The sequence below is a fragment of the Cloeon dipterum genome, chromosome 1, assembly GCF_949628265.1.
Source record: "Cloeon dipterum chromosome 1, ieCloDipt1.1, whole genome shotgun sequence".
NCBI lineage: Eukaryota > Metazoa > Arthropoda > Insecta > Ephemeroptera > Baetidae > Cloeon > Cloeon dipterum.
In genome coordinates, this window is record NC_088786.1 from 42870839 (window position 1) to 42891458 (window position 20620).

The 20620-nt window shown below is 43.5% G+C and overlaps 3 protein-coding genes and 2 long non-coding RNA genes across 6 annotated transcripts in view; 1 reads left to right on the forward strand and 4 right to left on the reverse strand.

Moving 5' to 3' along the window:
• The first annotated feature begins 765 nt into the window (after nucleotides 1-765).
• LOC135947993 (G patch domain-containing protein 1) lies at nucleotides 766-5786 on the forward strand. Its single transcript, XM_065497027.1, has 13 exons — nucleotides 766-916; nucleotides 1009-1229; nucleotides 1289-1504; nucleotides 1634-1837; nucleotides 1901-2038; nucleotides 2103-2273; nucleotides 2325-2445; nucleotides 2497-2604; nucleotides 3672-3850; nucleotides 3914-4038; nucleotides 4427-4640; nucleotides 4698-4816; nucleotides 5396-5786. The coding sequence occupies exons 1-13, from the start codon at nucleotides 859-861 to the stop codon at nucleotides 5721-5723; spliced, it is 2202 nt and encodes a 733-aa protein (XP_065353099.1). The 5' UTR covers nucleotides 766-858; the 3' UTR covers nucleotides 5724-5786.
• Nucleotides 5787-5923: 137 nt separating this feature from the next.
• LOC135947994 (uncharacterized) lies at nucleotides 5924-8167 on the reverse strand. Of its 2 annotated transcripts, XR_010575748.1 has the most exons (4): nucleotides 7927-8167; nucleotides 7821-7876; nucleotides 6145-7768; nucleotides 5924-6089 (listed from the first exon to the last, which is right to left on the reverse strand). It is a non-coding gene; the product is annotated as an uncharacterized LOC135947994 (long non-coding RNA). The 2 variants fall into 2 exon arrangements; XR_010575747.1 differs by having other exon boundaries at nucleotides 5924-7768.
• A 273-nt stretch (nucleotides 8168-8440) lies between these two features.
• Nucleotides 8441-9442, reverse strand: LOC135947491 (C-type lectin LmsL-like). Its single transcript, XM_065496396.1, has 5 exons — nucleotides 9302-9442; nucleotides 9115-9247; nucleotides 8961-9016; nucleotides 8784-8898; nucleotides 8441-8728 (listed from the first exon to the last, which is right to left on the reverse strand). Exons 2-5 carry the CDS (start codon nucleotides 9236-9238, stop codon nucleotides 8490-8492), a joined length of 534 nt encoding a protein of 177 aa, XP_065352468.1. The 5' UTR covers nucleotides 9239-9247; nucleotides 9302-9442; the 3' UTR covers nucleotides 8441-8489.
• Nucleotides 9443-9951: 509 nt separating this feature from the next.
• On the reverse strand, nucleotides 9952-10765 carry LOC135944305 (uncharacterized). Its single transcript, XR_010575309.1, has 3 exons — nucleotides 10464-10765; nucleotides 10331-10376; nucleotides 9952-10279 (listed from the first exon to the last, which is right to left on the reverse strand). It is a non-coding gene; the product is annotated as an uncharacterized LOC135944305 (long non-coding RNA).
• A 26-nt stretch (nucleotides 10766-10791) lies between these two features.
• LOC135944253 (zinc finger protein rotund-like) overlaps nucleotides 10792-20620 on the reverse strand; it is a 105920-nt gene continuing 96091 nt past the window's right edge. Inside the window, exon 10 of the transcript XR_010575297.1 lies at nucleotides 10792-10801. The gene's annotated coding sequence lies outside the window, so the exon portion shown is untranslated. The remainder of the gene's footprint in view (nucleotides 10802-20620) is intronic.

Below are 20620 nucleotides of genomic sequence, written 5' to 3' on the forward strand. Positions count from 1 at the left end.
TTTTCCGTTTATTTAAATTTGAGATCTCGCCACTTGCTCCTAAAATAATTGAAACGAATTATTTAACTTATTTAACGCAAAATTAGTTTTAAATAATGAAATTAATGGAGACACGAATTTATTTACCATTCTCTCAACACTCTCAACAGCCTCTAATAATTGCATTTCAATCAATTGTGCGGCACGCGTAAAAAAGCTTTAATGACGCGCGGCGGAGGCAAAAGGGAAAAAGTCGGTAATCTGCTCACCGTCGATCGACACGCTGATAATTCCGCCTCAATTAGCGTGCGGCTTCTCTTGCCTCCGCTTTCAGCCTTGAAAAAATATGAAGAAAATAAATATCTCACAATCTTTCATTATTAATTAACAAACTTCTAGTCCGCAGAACAATAAAAAAATTGGGCATTTGGTGCTGTTAAAAAAGGAAAAGATTTGCCGTTTTTAAACTCAAAATCTGCCAGAAACCATGAATTCGCGGGAATTTAATACTTTAAATGTAATCCTTGCCGCGCTGCCGCTCACCAGCCAATCACACGGCATCAAATAGGGGGCAGGTCACATGGCAGGCCGTGAACGGTTTGCAGATAAAAAAACCGGTAATTTTGGCAGTAGATTATGTTCTAAAAAATCAGATCAAATCATTAATATAATTAAATTAATGCAGTTTATTTAACACAATAAAACCCTAAATTAAATTGGTTCAACAAGTCAGATTAATCTGTGAGTTAAAATGCAAATTTTTAAAAAACCGGTTCAACGGCGGTTAAAAATCACCGCCACCGGAGAAAGTAAACAATAAACACGGCGAAATCGGCCGGGCCGGTTTTCGAGCCGAAATAGACAGGATTTTGGGCCAAAATGGGCACGACGGAGGCGTACACCTTCTACGGCACGCAGCTCGAGGAGCTGACCGAGGGTGAGCACTCGATTTAAGGGTCGAAATGCGCCAATCAGAATTATTTTAGGCCTTTTGTCGGTGGGCGCGATTTGTAATGTTACCATTTTCAGATGAGTTGTGGGCGAAGAAGCCCGTGCCTGTGGAGGAGCAGGTGGCGACGGACAAGCAGGGCCGGCGGCGCTTCCACGGCGCCTTCACCGGCGGCTTCTCGGCGGGTTACTTCAACACGGTGGGCTCCGAGGAGGGCTGGACGCCGGCCACCTTCCGCAGCACCAGGGCCGAAAAGGAGGCCAAGCGGCAGCAGCGTCCCGAGGACTTCATGGACGACGAGGTGCGTCCCTTTTTACAGAAATCCCTTAGCCTGCTAACCCTGAGCGCGTCCATCCACAGGACCAGGAGGTGTTCGGCATCGCTCCGAAGGTGCTCAGGGCACGCCAGGAGTACAAGAAGGCCACGATCGGCGGACACGGCTCCACGTCGCTCGAGGGCCTCCTGCGGCCCGTCAGGGACACGGTAGGAGTCCTGCTGCTCAGGCGCATGGGCTGGCGCCCTGGCCAGGGCGTCGGACCGCGCCAGACGGCTGCCGAGAAGCGCCGCCGACGCCAGGTACGCACCTTTTGTAGGGAAATTCCAGCACAGTTGTTCGAAATTGACTCTTCAGGGACATTTTTATTAAAATTTGAGGGAAATCGACCTACGTGGTTCAAAATCCCCTTTTTTATAATAAAACTTCAGGTTGCTGGTCGTGCTGAGGAAGAAGAGGAGCCTGAGGACGACCTGGAGGGTGTGACGTTCGCACCTGACGACCTGACGTCCCTGACCGTGGCCCCGAAGACCAACACGTACGGCATGGGCTACGTCGGACTGGCCACGCCCTTCTCGCTGTTCGAGCCGCCCAAGCCGGTCATGAACGCAGCCGTCGGTGGCGTCCGCGGCCAGGTCGGTACCCTGAGTTTTTGGTTTTAAGGTGGATTTTTCAACTGTTTTTTTTTTTGTCCGCAGGCGTTCGGTGTTGGTGCGTTTGAGCGCGAGGACGACGACATCTACGCCGCGGACGACATGAGCCGCTACGACTTTTTCCTCGAGAGCGCCAACGAGAACCGCAAGAGACGCAATGACGAGAAAAGGGCAGAAATTGAGGTTCGTCTCAGCGGAAAAATGGTCGTTGGCCAATTAAACCAGAGATTATTTTGATAAATTACAGAAAAAGCGACGGCACGGCGAGTCAAAATGCCTGGAGAACTTTGCCGAGGCAAAGGAGAAAATGGCGACTGCCACGTTCTACCCTCCTCCGCAGGTGCCCAAGCATTTTGTGCCCAAGCACGGCGTCAAGCAAACCAGGTTTTCGGAGCAGAAGCCTCAGGTGGCCCAAAAGGTGGGCTAAAAAAATTAAAAATGTTGCCGAATAACCGAATATTTGACGCAGCTGGCCGAACGGAGGGGAAGACACGACCTGAGCGCCGAGCAAAGGGGCGTGTTGGTCGGCGAGGTGGAGAGGAAGACTGAAAGCCTCGTCCGGAAACCTGTGCCGGTGCTCGATTTTGAAGGTGAGCCTTATTTTGCAGACCGAGAAAGGTTTTTCATCTGTTTTTCGACAGTTGTTCCTGCTGAACTGCAGCTGGGCCAGTTCAATCCGTTCTCACACAACCCTGAAAAGCTCAAGAGGTACCAGCAGTACCTGACCCTCAGGAAAATGAAGCAGACTGGTGAAAAAAATTACTGTTCATTTTTTTAGGGGCGGGTAGTTGCGAAAATTGAGCCTTAAAGACGCAGAATTTTATGGCGAAACAGATGAACTTTGGTTTTTTACTTTGCGACCCATACGAGCCGAGTTATTAATTTTTAAAGTCGAGTGTGACACTTGCAAATTTTTGTATCGGGGGCCCAGGTGGGGCCCTATGAGCCCGACGGCGCCGATTTTTGCAACAATTGACCCTCTCAGTGAGGCGCGTCTGCCCGTGTGCGATTTTCTAATATTGGTCCATTTTTCGAATTTTTACGAATTTTTTTCATCTGATTTTTCAAAACACTTGAGATATTTAATGACTCTCCAGTCGAGGACAAAAATTTAAAAAATTGACCCTCAGTCGACGCTAAATTTATCTGGGATCATTTTAAGACTAAATATGAGCTGATCCGATTAATATCCTTGGAGGAGATAGATTTTAAAATCTGAAAAACGTAATTTTTTTAATTTTCTCCGAAATGATAAAATTGAAAACTGAAAATTCGCAATTTTTTCTAAACGGAGGAATCTGAAAGAGTTTTACGGGCTCCATCGCACGCGTATGATCGCCGCGGGTCAGGAAACCAACTTTCAGATTTTTCGCGCCCATAGAAAAATTAAAATTAATTTTTTTTTCCGATTTTTCGACTTCGCTTGATGCGAAATGTTCGCGGGCGAAAATAATATTATTTTTCTTAAAATTCGGCCGTTCGTCCGATTGTCGACTACGAACCCTCATCGGACAGGTCTCGGGAAGGGCTTTGACCTGCGGTACCCTAACGACCTTTTTTCAGGGTACCCCGACCTGAGATCTGCTCCGAGGCCGGTTTTTAATGCGTTTTTATTGATTTCGAGCACATGTAGCGATACTTGACGGCTATTAACCCTTGCCTGTCACAAACCTTCCTCAGGTCACGCGACCTGTGGCCTTTTTTGCGGTTTTGCGAGTCTTTTGTTCAATTCCGCCGCCTCAAAGGACAAGGGAAATAAATTTCCGTAGTTGCGCTCATTTCTATAATTGTTTCACGTTGAACAAATATTTTGCAGACAAGTTGGTGTGTCTGCAGCCTCCGGAGTTGACAGAATGGGAGAAGAGTCGCGAGCTGAACGAGTTTGAGCAGGCGGCCGTGTTGTTTCGGCCGCTGGCCGCCCAGATCAGCGACCGCTTCGTGTCGGCGAGCACGCTGGTGGGCAGCGAGGAGACGCCCACCCACACGGAGCAATCGGTCAGTAAAGGGCTCCATCAGGACGCTCAGGGTGCGTTATTAAACAATATTGTTGGTCCGCAGCCGGTCGAGGAGAGTGTCAAGGCGGCCAAGCTCAAAATGTTCGGCAAAATGACGCGCGACATCGCCCCCTGGCAGCCGTGCGCCCTGCTCTGCAAACGGTTCAACGTGCCTGAGCCCAATTCAGGGTAACAATCGAGTTTTTAATTAAATGATACTGTCAGTTGGGAAGTCTAGGCTTAATTGATAAAAAAATAATTTCGCCATTTTGAAAAAAAAATCCTTTAAAGGACATATGACACCCGCCATTTTGTAAATTCTCGGAAAAGTAATTTAGCTTATTTTAGAGATCAATTGAACCATTATTAAATAAATGGCGAGTTTTGTGTCAAATAGTGACCTGTGGACCTTAAAGGAACCATGCATCCGCCATTTTGTTTTCTTGTTTACGCTGTTTACGTATTTTTTAGCCCGTGTTTTATTATATTTAAGATCATTTTACTTTCTTCTTGATATAACCTTGAAATAAATCCACCTGAAGAGCCGGCCGCCATTTTGAATTTGATTAAATTGCAGTGTTGTCGCGAGCGGAAGCAAGAAAAAGGCGGGCTTTTCGGTATTTGACTTTTTGGCCGCGCAGCCAGCAGAGACGCCGAAAGTCCCTGATGAAAAGCAGCCGGAAGCGTCCTCGTCGCAGGCCAAACCTGAGGAAGCAGCCTCCGCAGCTGACCCTGAGTCTCGGCAGCCTCAACCACAGCTGCAGCAGTTGCCGCCACCTAAGCCTCGAGAGGTGAATTTTTTTGTCTTTTTGGGGTTTCCAGTTGGCTACAAGGTTTGACCTTTGTAGGTTTTTACCACGGAAAAGATGACGGTCGAGGACAAGATGGACCTTTTCAAGTCTGTGTTCCTCAGCAGCAGCGAGGACGAGGAGGAGCCGCCTGAAGAGCCTCCACCAAAGAGGAGGAGGTACGAATTTATAATATTGGAATTTTTGGCGCCAAAATTTAAATAAATGCGCCTTGAAAGGGGATTTTATCAGCTTTAAGTACCCCAAATTCCGCCATCTTTGAATTTCTATCTGAAAATCGTTCGTGCCGCGAAAATTTGGCCGATCGTTCGCAGGTACAGTGATTTCAACCGGAATCACGGCACAGTTTTAAATATTTACAAAAAAGCTCGAAATATACTCTTTGAGGGCATTGCAGTTAAATCGACCTTCAGGGTTACCCTGATTGAAGGTTGGGACCTTTGACCTGAATTCAGATACGAAGGTCAATGTTTCCAAAATGCTCCATTTGAAACATATAAACACTAAATGATATTTTGGGAAAATTCAAATCCTGCATCCACCATTCAGGGTGACCCTGAGTGAAAGTTCGACCCTGAGTAATTTTAAAGTTCCTGATCATATTGCCTCTTGGTACAGCTAGCTTAGCTTTGGTCAGCTGACTGAAATAAAAAAAGTAGGCAGAGCGAACGATCGGCCAAATTTCCGCGACACGAACGAATGCGGTTAAATACTAAAAAACCCGATTTGCCACGCAGTTCTCCTGCTCGGGGCGTGTTCAAGAGCCTGGACCTGATGGCGCCGCGGGCGGAGAAGCCCAAGGTCGCGGCACCGCCTCCTGCCGAGCAGCCGGAGGCGCCGGCGGCGGCTCGGAGCGACCTGTACGGCCCCGCGTTACCCCCTGCGAGGCCGTCGGCGCCGGCGGAAGCAAGTGCGGCGCCAGGTCGGTCTCGGGAGGAGGTGCTCGGCCGGTGGGTGGAGAAGCAGCGAAAGAAGGAGAAGAAAAGCAGAGACAGCAGCAGAAGCAGGGAGCGCAAGAGCAAGAAAAAACACAAGAAGCACAAACACCACCACCGCTCCCCCTAATTTTGTGATAAATTCAATTTAAAAATATGGAGTTGAATTAAATAAAAAATTCATGTTTAAGAGTGTCTTGTGATTTTTTTTGTCATGAAATGGGCCGGACAGAATTAAAAAAACTCATGTAAAAAGCAGTTTTTGGTCGAGTTCAGGGCGAAGGTGGTCGGCAGGCGTGCACCCTGAGTTGGTGTTGCCGCTTGGCCCTGAGGTTGCGGAAGAAGACTCGGCATCGGCGGCAACTGGCGATTTTGGCGTCGGCCACGTCGTGCACGTTTCGTAGGTGGTGCGCCAGCAGCAGCGGCGCGAAAAGCCGCTTTCCGCACAACGGACACCGATGCGGCTCACTCTCCTCCATTCTCAACCGATTAAATTCTACGCAGATTCAGAGCAAATGAAGACTAAAAGGGAAAATAATTAAAATAAATACCTGCAGTAGCGGCTGGGAGATGAAAATTCGTTGCGTCGACCGACTTTCAGGCCTGCCAAAAAAAATGCGCGTTTCGAAGCAACACAGGTATTCAGAAAATGGGAATTCTCCGCATGCTCAGGACGTTTACTGAATTACTAGCCAAATATCATAGATATGATTTACGTGACCTTTCTTAAATCGCCCTCCAGCCTACAGGTAAATTGTAAAAATCAGAAAAAACGGCTTTTTGCGCGGATTTTGGGGACTTTTGAGCCTGAGGGGGAGGATGGGGGGCATTTTTGGAGTCTATTCTACGCGAAATTTCACCACGAGTCTAAAAAATATTGGATTTCCTCTCTACGACCCATAGGAACCGAGTTGTTGAATTTTAACGGCTCAAAAACGTGTTATGTGACTTTACAAAATTGTGGTTTTCAGGGCCTGGGAGGGGCCCTATGCGCTGGAGGCCGATGATTCCGGCTCCAGTCGAAGCCCCTCGGGGAGGCACGTCGCCCCGTGTTTAGTTTTTGAAAATCGAAGCATTTTGCAAATTACTGCAATTTTTCAAAAGTCCGAATTTTGGTAAAACTAAAATCGTTGAAAATGTTTGCAAAAATCATTTCTCTTGAACGCGATTTTTCGAAGATATGATGCCTATCTTATCTACCATGGTTAGGTATCGAATTAAAAAAAATTGGGATTTTAAAGACCTGACTTTCTTTTAAGTCCAAAAAACTAGGTTTTTTGGGTGTTTTTCGACCCATTTTATCTTCAGTCCGGGACAAAACTTAGACACGCTGAAATACAAATCGATGCGGAATATATCGGGGAAAATTTTTAGACCAATTCCGAGCTTTCTCGCGGCCATAATAAAATTAATTTTGATTTTTTCGTTTTTTTTTTCGGCATTGCACTCGCGATAATGGTTTTATTTTTGTTAAAATTCGACGGGTTGACGGATTTGAACTCACGGAGTCTCAAACGAATCGTATTACCAAGCTCTACCACCTGATGACCTTTTTCAGGGTACGCTACCCTGAGGTTTGTCCCAGGGCCACTTTTTGCCATTTTTCCGACGCCGCGACCCCTTTTTTCAACTTTTAACAGTCTACCGAACTTCAAATGCAAGAGCGCTCGTTATAATATATTAATGTTTTATTATTTTTTTATAAGAATCTTGTGGCTAAAATTAAATCTCATTGAAGAATAAATAATTTTTTAATAATTCTTTTGAGATTAAACGTGATTGCACTCGCAGATGAAAGAATTTTCCGGGTCGAGGCAATAGAAGTCCCACAATCCGGCGGCTGCGGCTGCGGTGTGGATGTAGGCGCACGATCCTTCGAGATACTGGTCCGGCTGCTGCGCTGAATTGTTCCACAGGGTGCTGTTGAGGGCGACGCGCTCGCCGTCGTGCCACCTGAAGTCATTTCTGGCGTGGCCCCTGTTCGTCAGCGACACCCACCAGTACATCACTGCAAAAATATTCGCATATTTAAATTGGTGAAATTTAATTGCTATACTTGCCTGCTTTGACGGTGTTTGCTTTGTTGTGAAGCTCGGCCAGTTCTTCCATCGTTTTCGGCGATGCCAAGTGCATTTCCTTTGCCTCGCAGAATTGTTTAGAGTCGAACTAATTTTTCTACTCCAAAAATTAGAAAAATGATTTGATTGAAATAATTTAATTTGCTCACTGATCCTGTTGAAAAGTAGTATTTCTTCCCGTTGTTCAGCGTTGTTAAATTCAAGCCTATGGTGAAAGTTTTTTTTAAATCTTTCAGAAACCTTTTTGCTACTTACTTTCAGGACAGCCACCCTTCAGCTTTTCTGCGACCTGAGCGGATCCTATGGTGACATCCTGGATGACATTTGCAGCCGTCGAGAGAATAAAGGTCACAAGAAAAATCCACGAAAACATTTCTCTACAATATACGCTCGAGATTTATAAATTTTTAAACTGAAAGATGTTTAATGAGAAAAATTGATTTTGAATAAACGCGAAATGTACTTGAGAGGATAGAGAACTGAATATTCTGCAGAAGCTGATCCAAGAGTAAAAAATCTCTGCCTTTTAACAGAGATAGCCCTGCTAGCTGGTGTCACGAGCAAAATGCTCTTAATCACGTGTTGAGTAGACCAAAACAAAACCTTTGACATTTGCTCCTGAACTCTCGGTAAAGTTGTAATAAACAAAACTTAAACGACCTCCAAAAGTGTTGACTATCACATTTATTGCTTCTCGACTATAATTACAGAAAATAATTTTTGTATTTTCGCGCTATAGAAGATGTATTTTAATTGAAATAAAATCCGATTTTCGAAAAAAAAGCTTTTTTGTTTTATTTAAACAACTCTCATTTGTTTTAATTGCTGCACTCGCAGATGAAAGAGTTGGTCGAGTCTGCGCAGTAGTAGTCCCACAAGCCGATCTGGGAATTGGTGTTGATGTAGGCGCACACGTCGGTCGCTCCGGTGTACTGGTCCGGCTCCTGCTCGAACTTGTCCCACAGGGTGCTGTTCAGGGCGACGCGCTCGCCGTCGTGCCACCTGAAGTCGTCTTTGGCGTGGCCCTCGTTCGACAGCGACACCCACCAGTCCTTCGCTAGCAAATTATTAAATTATTTAACAGAAGGAAAAAATTGAATTTGGCAAATCACCTGTTCCGATGCTCTTTGCTTTGTTGTGCAGCAGTTCGAGATCTTCTCTGGTTTTCGGCGACGCCAGGTGCATTTTGTTGCCCTCGCAGAACTCCAACGAATTTTGCCTATTGTTCTGTATACATATTTCCCGAGTAATTAGAGAAAATTTCGCCTTTGGTAATGCCCTCGACTCACCGTCTTGTTTGAAAAGTAGTATTTCTTTCCGTTCGCCAGCGTCGTCAAAGTCAAGTCTGGAAATTAATAGGCGAGGAGCTAAATTATTTGTTCTAATCCGAAAGGCGACAAATCGCTATCCTGTTAAAAATATAACTTTTGTTAATTTCCGTACTCTCAGGACAGCCGCCCTTTGGCTTTTCAGCGGTCGCCGGGTGTGCGACATCCTGGATGACGTTGGCAGCCGAAAAGAGCAAAACGAGGCAGAAGCAAAACCACAGAAGTGCTCGACGAACCATTTTGTTGCTCTAAAGACGAAAATTATTTGAAACACAATTTTCAGCGGAATCAAAATAACTGACCTGTTTGGAGAAGTCGAGCCAAGTGATGAAAAGAAAAAAAAGCTCTGCCTTTTATACAAAAATCGCTGTAACAAACAAATTACGTAATTAAACGCCGTGCTCTCGAAAATATATCCGATCCGGCCTTTGACTTATTGTACTCTTTAACTGCAGATTTTTTATCGCACTAGAGAGTTGAATTATCCGTTAATCGCAGAACTTTGAGGTAATTAATCATTCTGAGCATATGTTCTTGATGTGAATAATTAATTCTAATCCAGAATATTCCAGAAATTATCGATACATTGGCAAAATTTTGAAAATTCCGCATCAGCTGACCTGAACGCCCTGACCAACCTGCCACCTGAGAGAAAAGTGCTGGGCCAACGTTGCGAACTAAAGCAGCGGTGTTGTATTTTTTTTTGCAATCAGGGAAAAAGAAGAAAGAAATTAAAAAAAAAATAGGAAAAGCTGGAGCTTTTCTCGCTCCTCAAACACATTGCCTCTGATTATTACTGTTGAATTAATTCATACCAAAATATATTGGATACAAGCTTTTGTTTTATTCGAAAATAATTCTTCTTTACTTTGACGTTTGGATCTTTAACTTCCTAATAATTGTGGAAATGATTTGTGATTTTTTTTTTGTTAAGAAAGGAAAACCACTCATGCATAATTGAGGTTTTTATTTCTTTCCTTAAATTATCATAAATTTATCGCAGCTAAAAGTAAATAATTGCCTGCAAAGTCCACTCGTATGAATTTATATTTACTTGATTTATTAAATCAAAAAGGGTCGTATTTGACAATCCTTTTATTCAAACATAAAATTTCAAATGTTGACAGTAGGAAATGCTCGACGCGCCGCATTTCCCTGAGGGCGCTGGCCACCTCTCTGGCGAAGACGCCGCGCGGAGGTGCGACTGGATGACGACGGCTGAGGAAGAGGATGCCGTGCTGCATGGTGAGAAGACTTACACCACCGCACCCTCACGAACTCTGCCAACCCCGAATTAGACAAATTAGACAATAAAATGCTTTTTCACTCACCTTTGACGGCCTTGTAGCGCTTCCACGTGTACCGATTCAAAGAACCCTGAATTACATACAAAGAACAGTATTAAAATTTTCTAGCAGTGATTTTACAGTCAAGTGCAGATAGAAAAGAAAAATCAGTACCGACCTTTGTTGTGTAGGTATGTTTGCAGGCGTTGCACTGGACTGGACCCTCATCCCAGTAGCCGGCACCACAAAGGGACGTTTCAGGTTTCAACCTCGACGTCATGAAAGCAGTCCCGCGAGCCTGGTTCCAAACTGGGCATCATCTCGCTCAAATTCGACGTCTCACATGAGGGTCCTGTGATGCAATGCACTGCAAGTCAGGGGTGAGAAAATGTCACTGCGCTGCAGCGAGCAAATCTCACCCCACCGCATGTCACTCCTGTGTGATGCGAAACACTCCCCTTTCACACCCCATGAATAGTGACATGCGGTGAGGTGACATTTTCTCAATGCAGCGCACTGACATTTTCTCACCCCTGACTTGCAGTGTGGGAATTAGAGGAAACAGCAGGGTCATCCCCACAAGCGTCAGAAACGCCGGCGGGCACGTCCCTGCTGGAAATTAAGTTGAAAAGGGAAAATTAAGGAAAAAACAAACAGCAGGGTCATCCCCGCAAGCGTCAGAAACGCCGGCGGGCACGTCCCTGCTGGAAATTAAGTTGAAAAGGGAAAATTAAGGAAAAAAACAAACAGCAGGGTCATCCCCGCAAGCGTCAGAAACGCCGGCGGGCACGTCCCTGCTGAAAATTAAGTTGAAAAGGGAAAATTAAGGAAAAAAGAAACAGCAGGGTCATCCCCGCAAGCGTCAGAAACGCCGGCGGGCACGTCCCTGCTGAAAATTAAGTTGAAAAGGGAAAATTAAGGAAAAAAACAAACAGCAGGGTCATCCCCGCAAGCGTCAGAAACGCCGGCGGGCACGTCCCTGCTGAAAATTAAGTTGAAAAGGGAAAATTAAGGAAAAAACAAACAGCAGGGTCATCCCCGCAAGCGTCAGAAACGCCGGCGGGCACGTCCCTGCTGGAAATTAAGTTGAAAAGGGAAAATTAAGGAAAAAACAAACAGCAGGGTCATCCCCGCAAGCGTCAGAAACGCCGGCGGGCACGTCCCTGCTGGAAATTAAGTTGAAAAGGGAAAATTAAGGAAAAAACAAACAGCAGGGTCATCCCCGCAAGCGTCAGAAACGCCGGCGGGCACGTCCCTGCTGGAAATTAAGTTGAAAAGGGAAAATTAAGGAAAAAACAAACAGCAGGGTCATCCCCGCAAGCGTCAGAAACGCCGGCGGGCACGTCCCTGCTGGAAATTAAGTTGAAAAGGGAAAATTAAGGAAAAAACAAACAGCAGGGTCATCCCCGCAAGCGTCAGAAACGCCGGCGGGCACGTCCCTGCTGGAAATTAAGTTGAAAAGGGAAAATTAAGGAAAAAACAAACAGCAGGGTCATCCCCGCAAGCGTCAGAAACGCCGGCGGGCACGTCCCTGCTGGAAATTAAGTTGAAAAGGGAAAATTAAGGAAAAAAACAAACAGCAGGGTCATCCCCGCAAGCGTCAGAAACGCCGGCGGGCACGTCCCTGCTGAAAATTAAGTTGAAAAGGGAAAATTAAGGAAAAAACAAACAGCAGGGTCATCCCCGCAAGCGTCAGAAACGCCGGCGGGCACGTCCCTGCTGGAAATTAAGTTGAAAAGGGAAAATTAAGGAAAAAACAAACAGCAGGGTCATCCCCGCAAGCGTCAGAAACGCCGGCGGGCACGTCCCTGCTGGAAATTAAGTTGAAAAGGGAAAATTAAGGAAAAAACAAACAGCAGGGTCATCCCCGCAAGCGTCAGAAACGCCGGCGGGCACGTCCCTGCTGAAAATTAAGAAGAAAAGGGAAAATTAAGGAGAAAAAGAAACAGCAGGGTCATCCCCGCAAGCGTCAGAAACGCCGGCGGGCACGTCCCTGCTGGAAATTAAGTTGAAAAGGGAAAATTAAGGAAAAAACAAACAGCAGGGTCATCCCCGCAAGCGTCAGAAACGCCGGCGGGCACGCCCTGCTGAGAAAGAAATGAAAAAATAAATTGGACTCACCCTTAATGTGGCCATGGTCCTCTATAGTCGCCTGGTGGTCGCTGGCCCCTCAATCGACACTCACAGCTGCAGACCGGCACCGCGCACGACATCGTCCCGTCACTGCCAGTTACAGACTAATGAGAGTGAGAGTAGGAGAAGCGAAGCAGCAGCCAGACACGAAGAGAGGGGAAGGAGTGGTGGAAAAGGTAACTTGTTCGCTTCCACTCCTTCCCCTCTTTTGCTGACTCTGGCTGCTTCTCCTTAAATTCCACGCGTGCGCACTTATACCGTCTGGCTCCGCCTCCTGCATCACATGAACCAAGTTTGGCGTTCAGCCCGCGAAATAAGCTTATTGAAATGAAATGATACGCGTGAAATCAACGCTGTGTTTAAAAATATATTCGTACCGTATAAACTGCGCTACTTTCAACAACCAAACGCAAATTTCCCTGCTGCAAGAAAAGGGCAACAATCGATTCAACACTGAAAATCTGCGTTTGACTTAAGTGATGCAAAATTTTCCGCGAGCAAGACGAATGGCAGGAAATTTGTCCGTTTAAAATGGCGGACACCAGAACTATAAATAAAAAAAACTCAATGTCAATTCGTTTTTTATTATCAAGAAAATCGTGTTTGTTTGTTAAGACTATGATATTATGCGCAATTTATCCACTATCAAGACTAAATAATTAATGCATAGTGGCTCGCGAGAATTTAGCGAAAACGCGATGAAAATCTTAGCCCCCAAAATATAATAAAATGTAGTGTACTCACCCTAAATGTGGCCGTGGTCCTCTATAGTCGCCTGGTGGTCGCTGGCTGTAAATCATGAATCGCGGCTGAAGACCGGCACCGCGCACGACATCCTCCCCTCAGTGCCAGTTACAGACTAATGAGAGTGAGGGTATGAGAAGCGAAGCAGCATCATCTCGCTCAACTTCGACGACTCACATCAGGGGCCTGTGATGCAATGCACTGAGAGTCAGGGGTGAGAAAATGTCACTGCGCTGCAGCAAGCAAATCTCACCCCACCGCATGTCACTCCTGTGTGATGCAAAAAACTCCCCTTTGACACCCCATGAATAGTGACATGCGGTGAGGTGACATTTTCTCAATGAAGCGCACTGACATTTTCTCACCCCTGACTTGCAGTGTGGGAATTAGGAAACAGCAGGGTCACACCCACAAGCGTCAAAACACAGGTGGGCATGACCCTGCTGGAAATTAATTAAAAAAGGGAAAATTAATGGAAAAAAGGAAAAAGCAGGGCCACACCCACAAGCGTCTAAAACACAGGCGGGCATGACCCTGCTGGAAATTAATTAAAAAAGGGAAAATTAATGGAATAAAGGAAAAAGCAGGGCCACACCCACAAGCGTCAAAAACACAGGCGGGCATGACCCTGCTTGAAATTAATTAAAAAAGGGAAAATTAATGGAAAAAAGAAAAAAGCAGGGTCACACCCACAAGCGTCAAAAACACAGGCGGGCATGACCCTGCTGGAAATTAAGAAGAAAAGGGAAAATTAATTGAAAAAGGAAAAAGCAGGGCCACACCCACAAGCGTCAAAAACACAGGCGGGCATGACCCTGCTTGAAATTAATTAAAAAAGGGAAAATTAATGGAAAAAAGAAAAAAGCAGGGTCACACCCACAAGCGTCAAAAACACAGGCGGGCATGACCCTGCTGGAAATTAAGAAGAAAAGGGAAAATTAATGGAAAAAAGGAAAAAGCAGGGCCACACCCACAAGCGTCAAAAACACAGGCGGGCATGACCCTGCTGGAAATTAAGAAAAAAAGGGAAAATTAATGGAAAAAAGGAAAAAGCAGGGTCACACCCACAAGCGTCAAAAACACAGGCGGGCATGACCCTGCTGGAAATTAAGAAGAAAAGGGAAAATTAATTGAAAAAGGAAAAAGCAGGGCCACACCCACAAGCGTCAAAAACACAGGCGGGCATGACCCTGCTTGAAATTAATTAAAAAAGGGAAAATTAATGGAAAAAAGGAAAAAGCAGGGCCACACCCACAAGCGTCAAAAACACAGGCGGGCATGACCCTGCTTGAAATTAATTAAAAAAGGGAAAATTAATGGAAAAAAGAAAAAAGCAGGGTCACACCCACAAGCGTCAAAAACACAGGCGGGCATGACCCTGCTGGAAATTAAGAAGAAAAGGGAAAATTAATGGAAAAAAGGAAAAAGCAGGGCCACACCCACAAGCGTCAAAAACACAGGCGGGCATGACCCTGCTTGAAATTAATTAAAAAAGGGAAAATTAATGGAAAAAAGGAAAAAGCAGGGCCACACCCACAAGCGTCAAAAACACAGGCGGGCATGACCCTGCTTGAAATTAATTAAAAAAGGGAAAATTAATGGAAAAAAGGAAAAAGCAGGGCCACACCCACAAGCGTCAAAAACACAGGCGGGCATGACCCTGCTTGAAATTAATTAAAAAAGGGAAAATTAATGGAAAAAAGAAAAAAGCAGGGTCACACCCACAAGCGTCAAAAACACAGGCGGGCATGACCCTGCTTGAAATTAATTAAAAAAGGGAAAATTAATGGAAAAAAGAAAAAAGCAGGGTCACACCCACAAGCGTCAAAAACACAGGCGGGCATGACCCTGCTGGAAATTAAGAAGAAAAGGGAAAATTAATGGAAAAAAGGAAAAAGCAGGGCCACAACCACAAGCGTCAAAAACACAGGCGGGCATGACCCTGCTGGAAATTAAGAAGAAAAGGGAAAATTAATGGAAAAAAGGAAAAAGCAGGGTCACACCCACAAGCGTCAAAAACACAGGCGGGCATGACCCTGCTGGAAATTAAGAAGAAAAGGGAAAATTAATTGAAAAAGGAAAAAGCAGGGCCACACCCACAAGCGTCAAAAACACAGGCGGGCATGACCCTGCTTGAAATTAATTAAAAAAGGGAAAATTAATGGAAAAAAGAAAAAAGCAGGGTCACACCCACAAGCGTCAAAAACACAGGCGGGCATGACCCTGCTGAGAAAGGAATGAAAAAAGAATTTGGACTCACCCTAAAAGTGGCCGTGGTCCTCTACAGTCGCCTGGTGGTCGCTGGCCGCCTCGCTGCTCGCTGGCCCCTCCATCACGACGACAGACCAGCACAGCGCACGTCCTCCTGCCGTCACTGCCAGTTAAAGACTGACGACTCTGACGAGAGTAGGAGAAGCGAAGCAGCAGACAGAGTCAGCAAAAGAGGGGAAGCAGTGGGTCATTCACCCAGCAGCCAAGCGTCGTTTGTCCCCACTCCTTCCCCTCTTTTTGTACTCTGGTTGCTTCTCCTTAAATGCCACATGCAGCCACGCATGCGCACTTGAGCCGTCTGGCTCCGCCTCCTTTTGCACACGCGCCACGTTTGGCGTTTAGCCTGCGAAGTCAGCTTGCCCGCGATACAAACTCAATTCACCAGTTGCATAAACCCTTAGTGTTCAAAGCCACCAACAGATGGCGCTACCGTAGACTTTCGATTTTAAGGCACTTCCGCTGTGATTTCCGACTCAATCTAGCTACTCTGCATTCTTCAATTAATATGCTTTATTTTGACGTTCTGAAAACCAAAATCGGTTCAGCCAATTGCCATAGAATCGTGAAAAACTAGTTTTTGAAATAAAAAAATATTTTCCAAAGTGTCTACGGTGAATGGCTGAACCGATTTTGGTTTTCATCACGTCAAAAATTAATCAAAAGAAAGCAAAATAGCTAGATTGAGTCTGAAATCGCAGCGGAAATGCCTTAAAACCGCTTAAAACAAAATTTTTAAGAAAGTCTGTGGTTGCGCCATCTGTTGGCGGCTTCAAGAACTAAGGGTTTATGCAACTGGTCAGTTTAATTTAAATTATACATGATTAGTTTTTAAATCTATTGGAGACAGCAAAAAACTTGATTATTATTTTTTTACTTTTAAATCGGATATTTAGTTGAAGTTGACAGTGCAGTGGCTGTCCTTCTTTTGCGATTCACAAAGCACTAATGCGGGTTATCCAATCAATTGTTAATTATACAGCAGCCAAAGAGAGATGGGAAGGGAGAAGGGAACCGAATTGTGTTTGCAGGGCGCCGCACAGACGTCTTGGGAAACTATTTGTTCCGTTCCGTGTGCTTCATGCTGTTGTCTGTTGACCTCTGATGTAGCAGAATTGGACGTTTCTAATGAAAGTGTAAGATTTAAATTTTTGACGAACAGCTAGAGAGCAGCGTAATAAATGAAATGTACTTTTTTAAAGGAAGGAAAATTCGAATTTTTATTTCTTCAATTGCGTGGATTGAATAAAGCACCAAAAAATTTTTCGACCTCTTCTTCACTATGCGCGGAATTGCTGCCTTTATCGTGGCTACTGACGAAATCTCTCTTGACAGCCGCGCTCACGTTGTCAAATATGCCTTAATTATTCAAGAATTTGCCTTTTAACTAGAATTACGTTGCAACCTTCGCGTTCCCGTGGATTAATTCTCGGGCCGCAGGACAGAACTCTCGAATAATTACCCTCCCGGTGAATCTGTGCCCTTTCAGGATTATTTTTGAAACTACCAACTTTAATTAAGTTCCAAACAATAGATACATTTCACTTTTACAATGGACAAGAACATCCTTTATTAAAAATATTATTGATTCAAAAGGACCTTGAAGACATTCGAGAATAAATATATTTTGTTCCTCAATGAGATTATTTTGTATAGAAAATAATAAAATTATACAGTGTTTGGAAATTTCAATTGATATCCCTTGTGGTACCATTAGGAAATCAGTTATCGTTCAGCGAATAATTATTATTGAAAATAGGGCGTTTTTAAATTTCTACTGTTGTTGCAAGGTACTATAAAAGCAGGGATTCACATAAATTCAAGCAACCAGACTGTTGCGTTCAGCCGTAGTAGACACATTATCAGTTGGTAAAGTTGAGCTTTGTTCCTGAGGAAAAATGGCAGTTGATATAAATTTGTATCGATCCCTTTTTTCCGAATCACTTAATAGGATGTTCAACAAGGCAAAGAGCTGGGCTCTTTTTACCGATGAGTGAGTCTGAAACAAAATTTATTTAAATTCCTAATCAAAAATTTTCTTTTCTCTGCAGCATGATCAAGGAGTTAATAGAAAAATCTCAGCAACAAGGTAAGAATGGAGATCCGGCTCTCTCACCGGAGAAATTTTACTAATTTTAAGCCAATTTTTTCTTTAATTTTTTCCGAATTTCTGGCTCTTTGCCTCGTCAAAAATTTATCCTAGGAAGAAAACATTTCTTCCATTGCTGAATTCTATAAATTGTACAAAAGCCGTAGAGGAATTTGAAAATAGATTCTTTCAAGGGCTTAAGGTTTGACTTATTTGTTATTCTTGGAAACTTAAATGTGATGACAGGCGCCCTAAAATCGGTTTGAAATTTCTTTTAAAAGAAACTTTTATACTTTTATAGCCGAGTCTGAAGCTCAAAGCCAAGGGGGTTCGACTCCCCAAGCTACTAGTAGTAGTGCATCATCCTCAACCTCATCTTCTGCAACACCAGAAGAGGAACAAAATTTGCTTCGCTCGGTAGAGATTACTCGAGTCAACATCGAACGTAATTTTATTTATTAAATTGTCAAAGAAGAAATTAAACTTTTGCCAAAGCCATGCTAGACAGAATTGGAAGGCTGATCGATTACGTGGCTTCCGTACCGAATCAGGATGGACTAAATCGTGACCACATAAAAGCAGAGATGAAAGCACTATTTGAAGGTAACAATGGCATTAGGAAGATAAAATGGGACCAACAATTTATTATTATGCGCATCAATTTCAGAATTCACTCAATGTAAGAAGAGTTTGCTAAACACAATCCTTATGTGGACGCAATATCATCCCGATGAAGCAAAAAAAGCAATCCAGGAAGCCGACTCGGATGACTTATCAATGCTCGTGAGATTTCAGCGACGAGAGAAAATTCTGAAAATTCTAAACCAAAATTCATTCCAGGAATGGATGTTTTCGACCCCCGGAAGTTGTTGCCACGAAGAGGAATCTTTATCATCAAATAATTTATAGTTACAAGAACAAACTTCTTCGTGTTTTGTATACAGCGACAGCAAATATAAAATAAGTACTAGCTTGAATGAACTTGTCAATAAATAGAGGGCATAAGTCACGTAAATTGTTTCAATTTAAAAATGTACCCATGCGCAGCGTTTTATTTTTCTCCTTATTTGAAAACTTAATTTTTAAATGCTTGAACTCGCTTTTCCCCCATAATTTTAAATTGTATTATTGATTAGAGGGGATGATTAAACTACATGAAATGCAGCTCTCTGCACACTGATCAAAAATACGCTCCATTGAAAATATTATTGATTCAAAGGACATTGAAGCAAGACTTTCGAAAATAAATATGTTTTGTTCCTCAATGAGATTATTTTGTATAGAATATAATGTAAGAAGAAGTGTTTGGCAACTTTAATTGATATCCCTGATATAGAGACTGTCACAACGAGTTAGAATAAAGATGGAGTTATATAGCTATAGCACACAACGGCTGTGTCTCTCTTAACAAAAATCCTTCTAATCCTAGTAACTCCCAAGACATCCGTAATCACTGGACGTCTCAACACACTCCGTAAGAGTACACGGAGGTAGCGCGCTATTTCAATCCCTTGTGGTACCATTTGGAAATCAGTTATCGCCTTAAGCGAATAATATTGTTGAAAATGAAGTATTTTTAAATTTCTACTGTTGTTGCATGAACTTTTTTTTACCAAAAATAGCTCCGAAACATTGTTTTGCAATATGTAAATTTAAAAAATGATAATATTTGTAAGAAAATATATAATTTAATTGTATAATGCATCTTTTCCGAAAAGTCATAGTTTCATATTAGACATTGAAGAAATACCATTTCGTTACATAAGAAAACAGCCTGAAAAAGGCTCAGTGCTTAATGCTTTTCTGATTATTATAGACGGTTAGTTTGGCCCCATTTATAACGATTGAAAGGAAGAAGTTGGTCCCAAAAATAAATAACACAAACGCGCCATCGTAGCAAAATTGGCCGTAAATTAGTTTATTACTATCAATGCATAATTAAAAAAATGTTTCTCGACCTACTGAGTAAAATGTGATGGTTAATTTAAGGCCAAACGAAAATTTCTCTTAAAAACGGAACGTACCCGTAGGCGGTCCGACAAGAAATTGTATTCGATCTTTTTGTCATCCTTTTTCTTCGTCGCTCTCAAATTTAGGGGCGACAATTTTTCCTGATTTCAACAATCTGAATGCAAACTTTATTTATTTGCTTGAAACCAAATTACGTACAAAGAGGTCCATTATTCCATGCATATAGATCTATTCAAAGAATATCAGATTTCAGTGCAATAAAGCTTCGCCCTAATTTTTATTTTAGAAAATGACATCCTGCGCCTTTGGCCAAAGAGGAAATGGGAGATTTAGATACAGCCAAATCGAAGGACAAAACTGGACAGCCCGAGGACACAATCGAGGCCATTTCTTTGGACCAGCTCTCATCGCCGAGGCTATTTGACTTTTAATTTCAAATTGAAGTGGTTTTAAATTCAAAATTACTAAAGATATTCATGCATTGAGGTTTATTGCTACATTTTTTCAGTCATTATAATACGCACAACTTTCTATAGGCTGAGCTCGTTAACAGCAATTGCCAAACTAGTCAATTCATGCATCGACCAAACACGATCCAGTTGTTCTACAATTCTTTATAATAATATTCTATAAGACCCGATGCATTTGTAAAACCCACTATTTTAATGATTCCATGCGAAAGTCACGGAAAACTTGGGCTAAATTTAAACTGCGCATGCGCCAAGTGTCATGTTTTGTAGCTAAGCAGCGCGGCGACCAATCAGATGCACCGGCTCTCTGCGCCCACTAGCGAGCGTAACTGTTTGCCAGCGAGGACCACAGACCGCTCCGAAACTAGAGTGTAAGGAGAAGAGATAAATACTGGCAGGTGACAATAGCATCAGAGCTGATACTCTACCACTCCTTTCCTTACAATCCTCTTAAAACTACTCTTTTAGTGTGATGCTCGCTAGGGGGCTTATTGTTAGAGAGCCGGCGCATCTGATTGGTCGGCACGCTACTTAAATACCAAACACAACACTTGACGCATGCGCAGTTTGAATTTGGCATCAATTATCCGAGATTACCGCATGGTATCATAAAAATAATGCGTTTTTACAAACACAAAGGGTCTTCCAATTAGATGTAAT

Coding starts and splice junctions, on each gene's coding strand:
- LOC135947491 (XM_065496396.1), bottom strand. CDS start 9,238: ATGGTTCGTCGAGCACTTCTGTGGTTTTGCTTCTGCCTCGTTTTGCTC. Junction 8,899..8,960: donor ACTACTTTTCAAACAAGACG/GTGAGTCGAGGG, acceptor ATATGTATACAG/AACAATAGGCAAAATTCGTT. Junction 8,729..8,783: donor AGCAAAGAGCATCGGAACAG/GTGATTTGCCAA, acceptor ATAATTTGCTAG/CGAAGGACTGGTGGGTGTCG.
- LOC135947993 (XM_065497027.1), top strand. CDS start 859: ATGGGCACGACGGAGGCGTACACCTTCTACGGCACGCAGCTCGAGGAG. Junction 1,505..1,633: donor AGAAGCGCCGCCGACGCCAG/GTACGCACCTTT, acceptor ATAAAACTTCAG/GTTGCTGGTCGTGCTGAGGA. Junction 4,641..4,697: donor CGCCACCTAAGCCTCGAGAG/GTGAATTTTTTT, acceptor TGACCTTTGTAG/GTTTTTACCACGGAAAAGAT.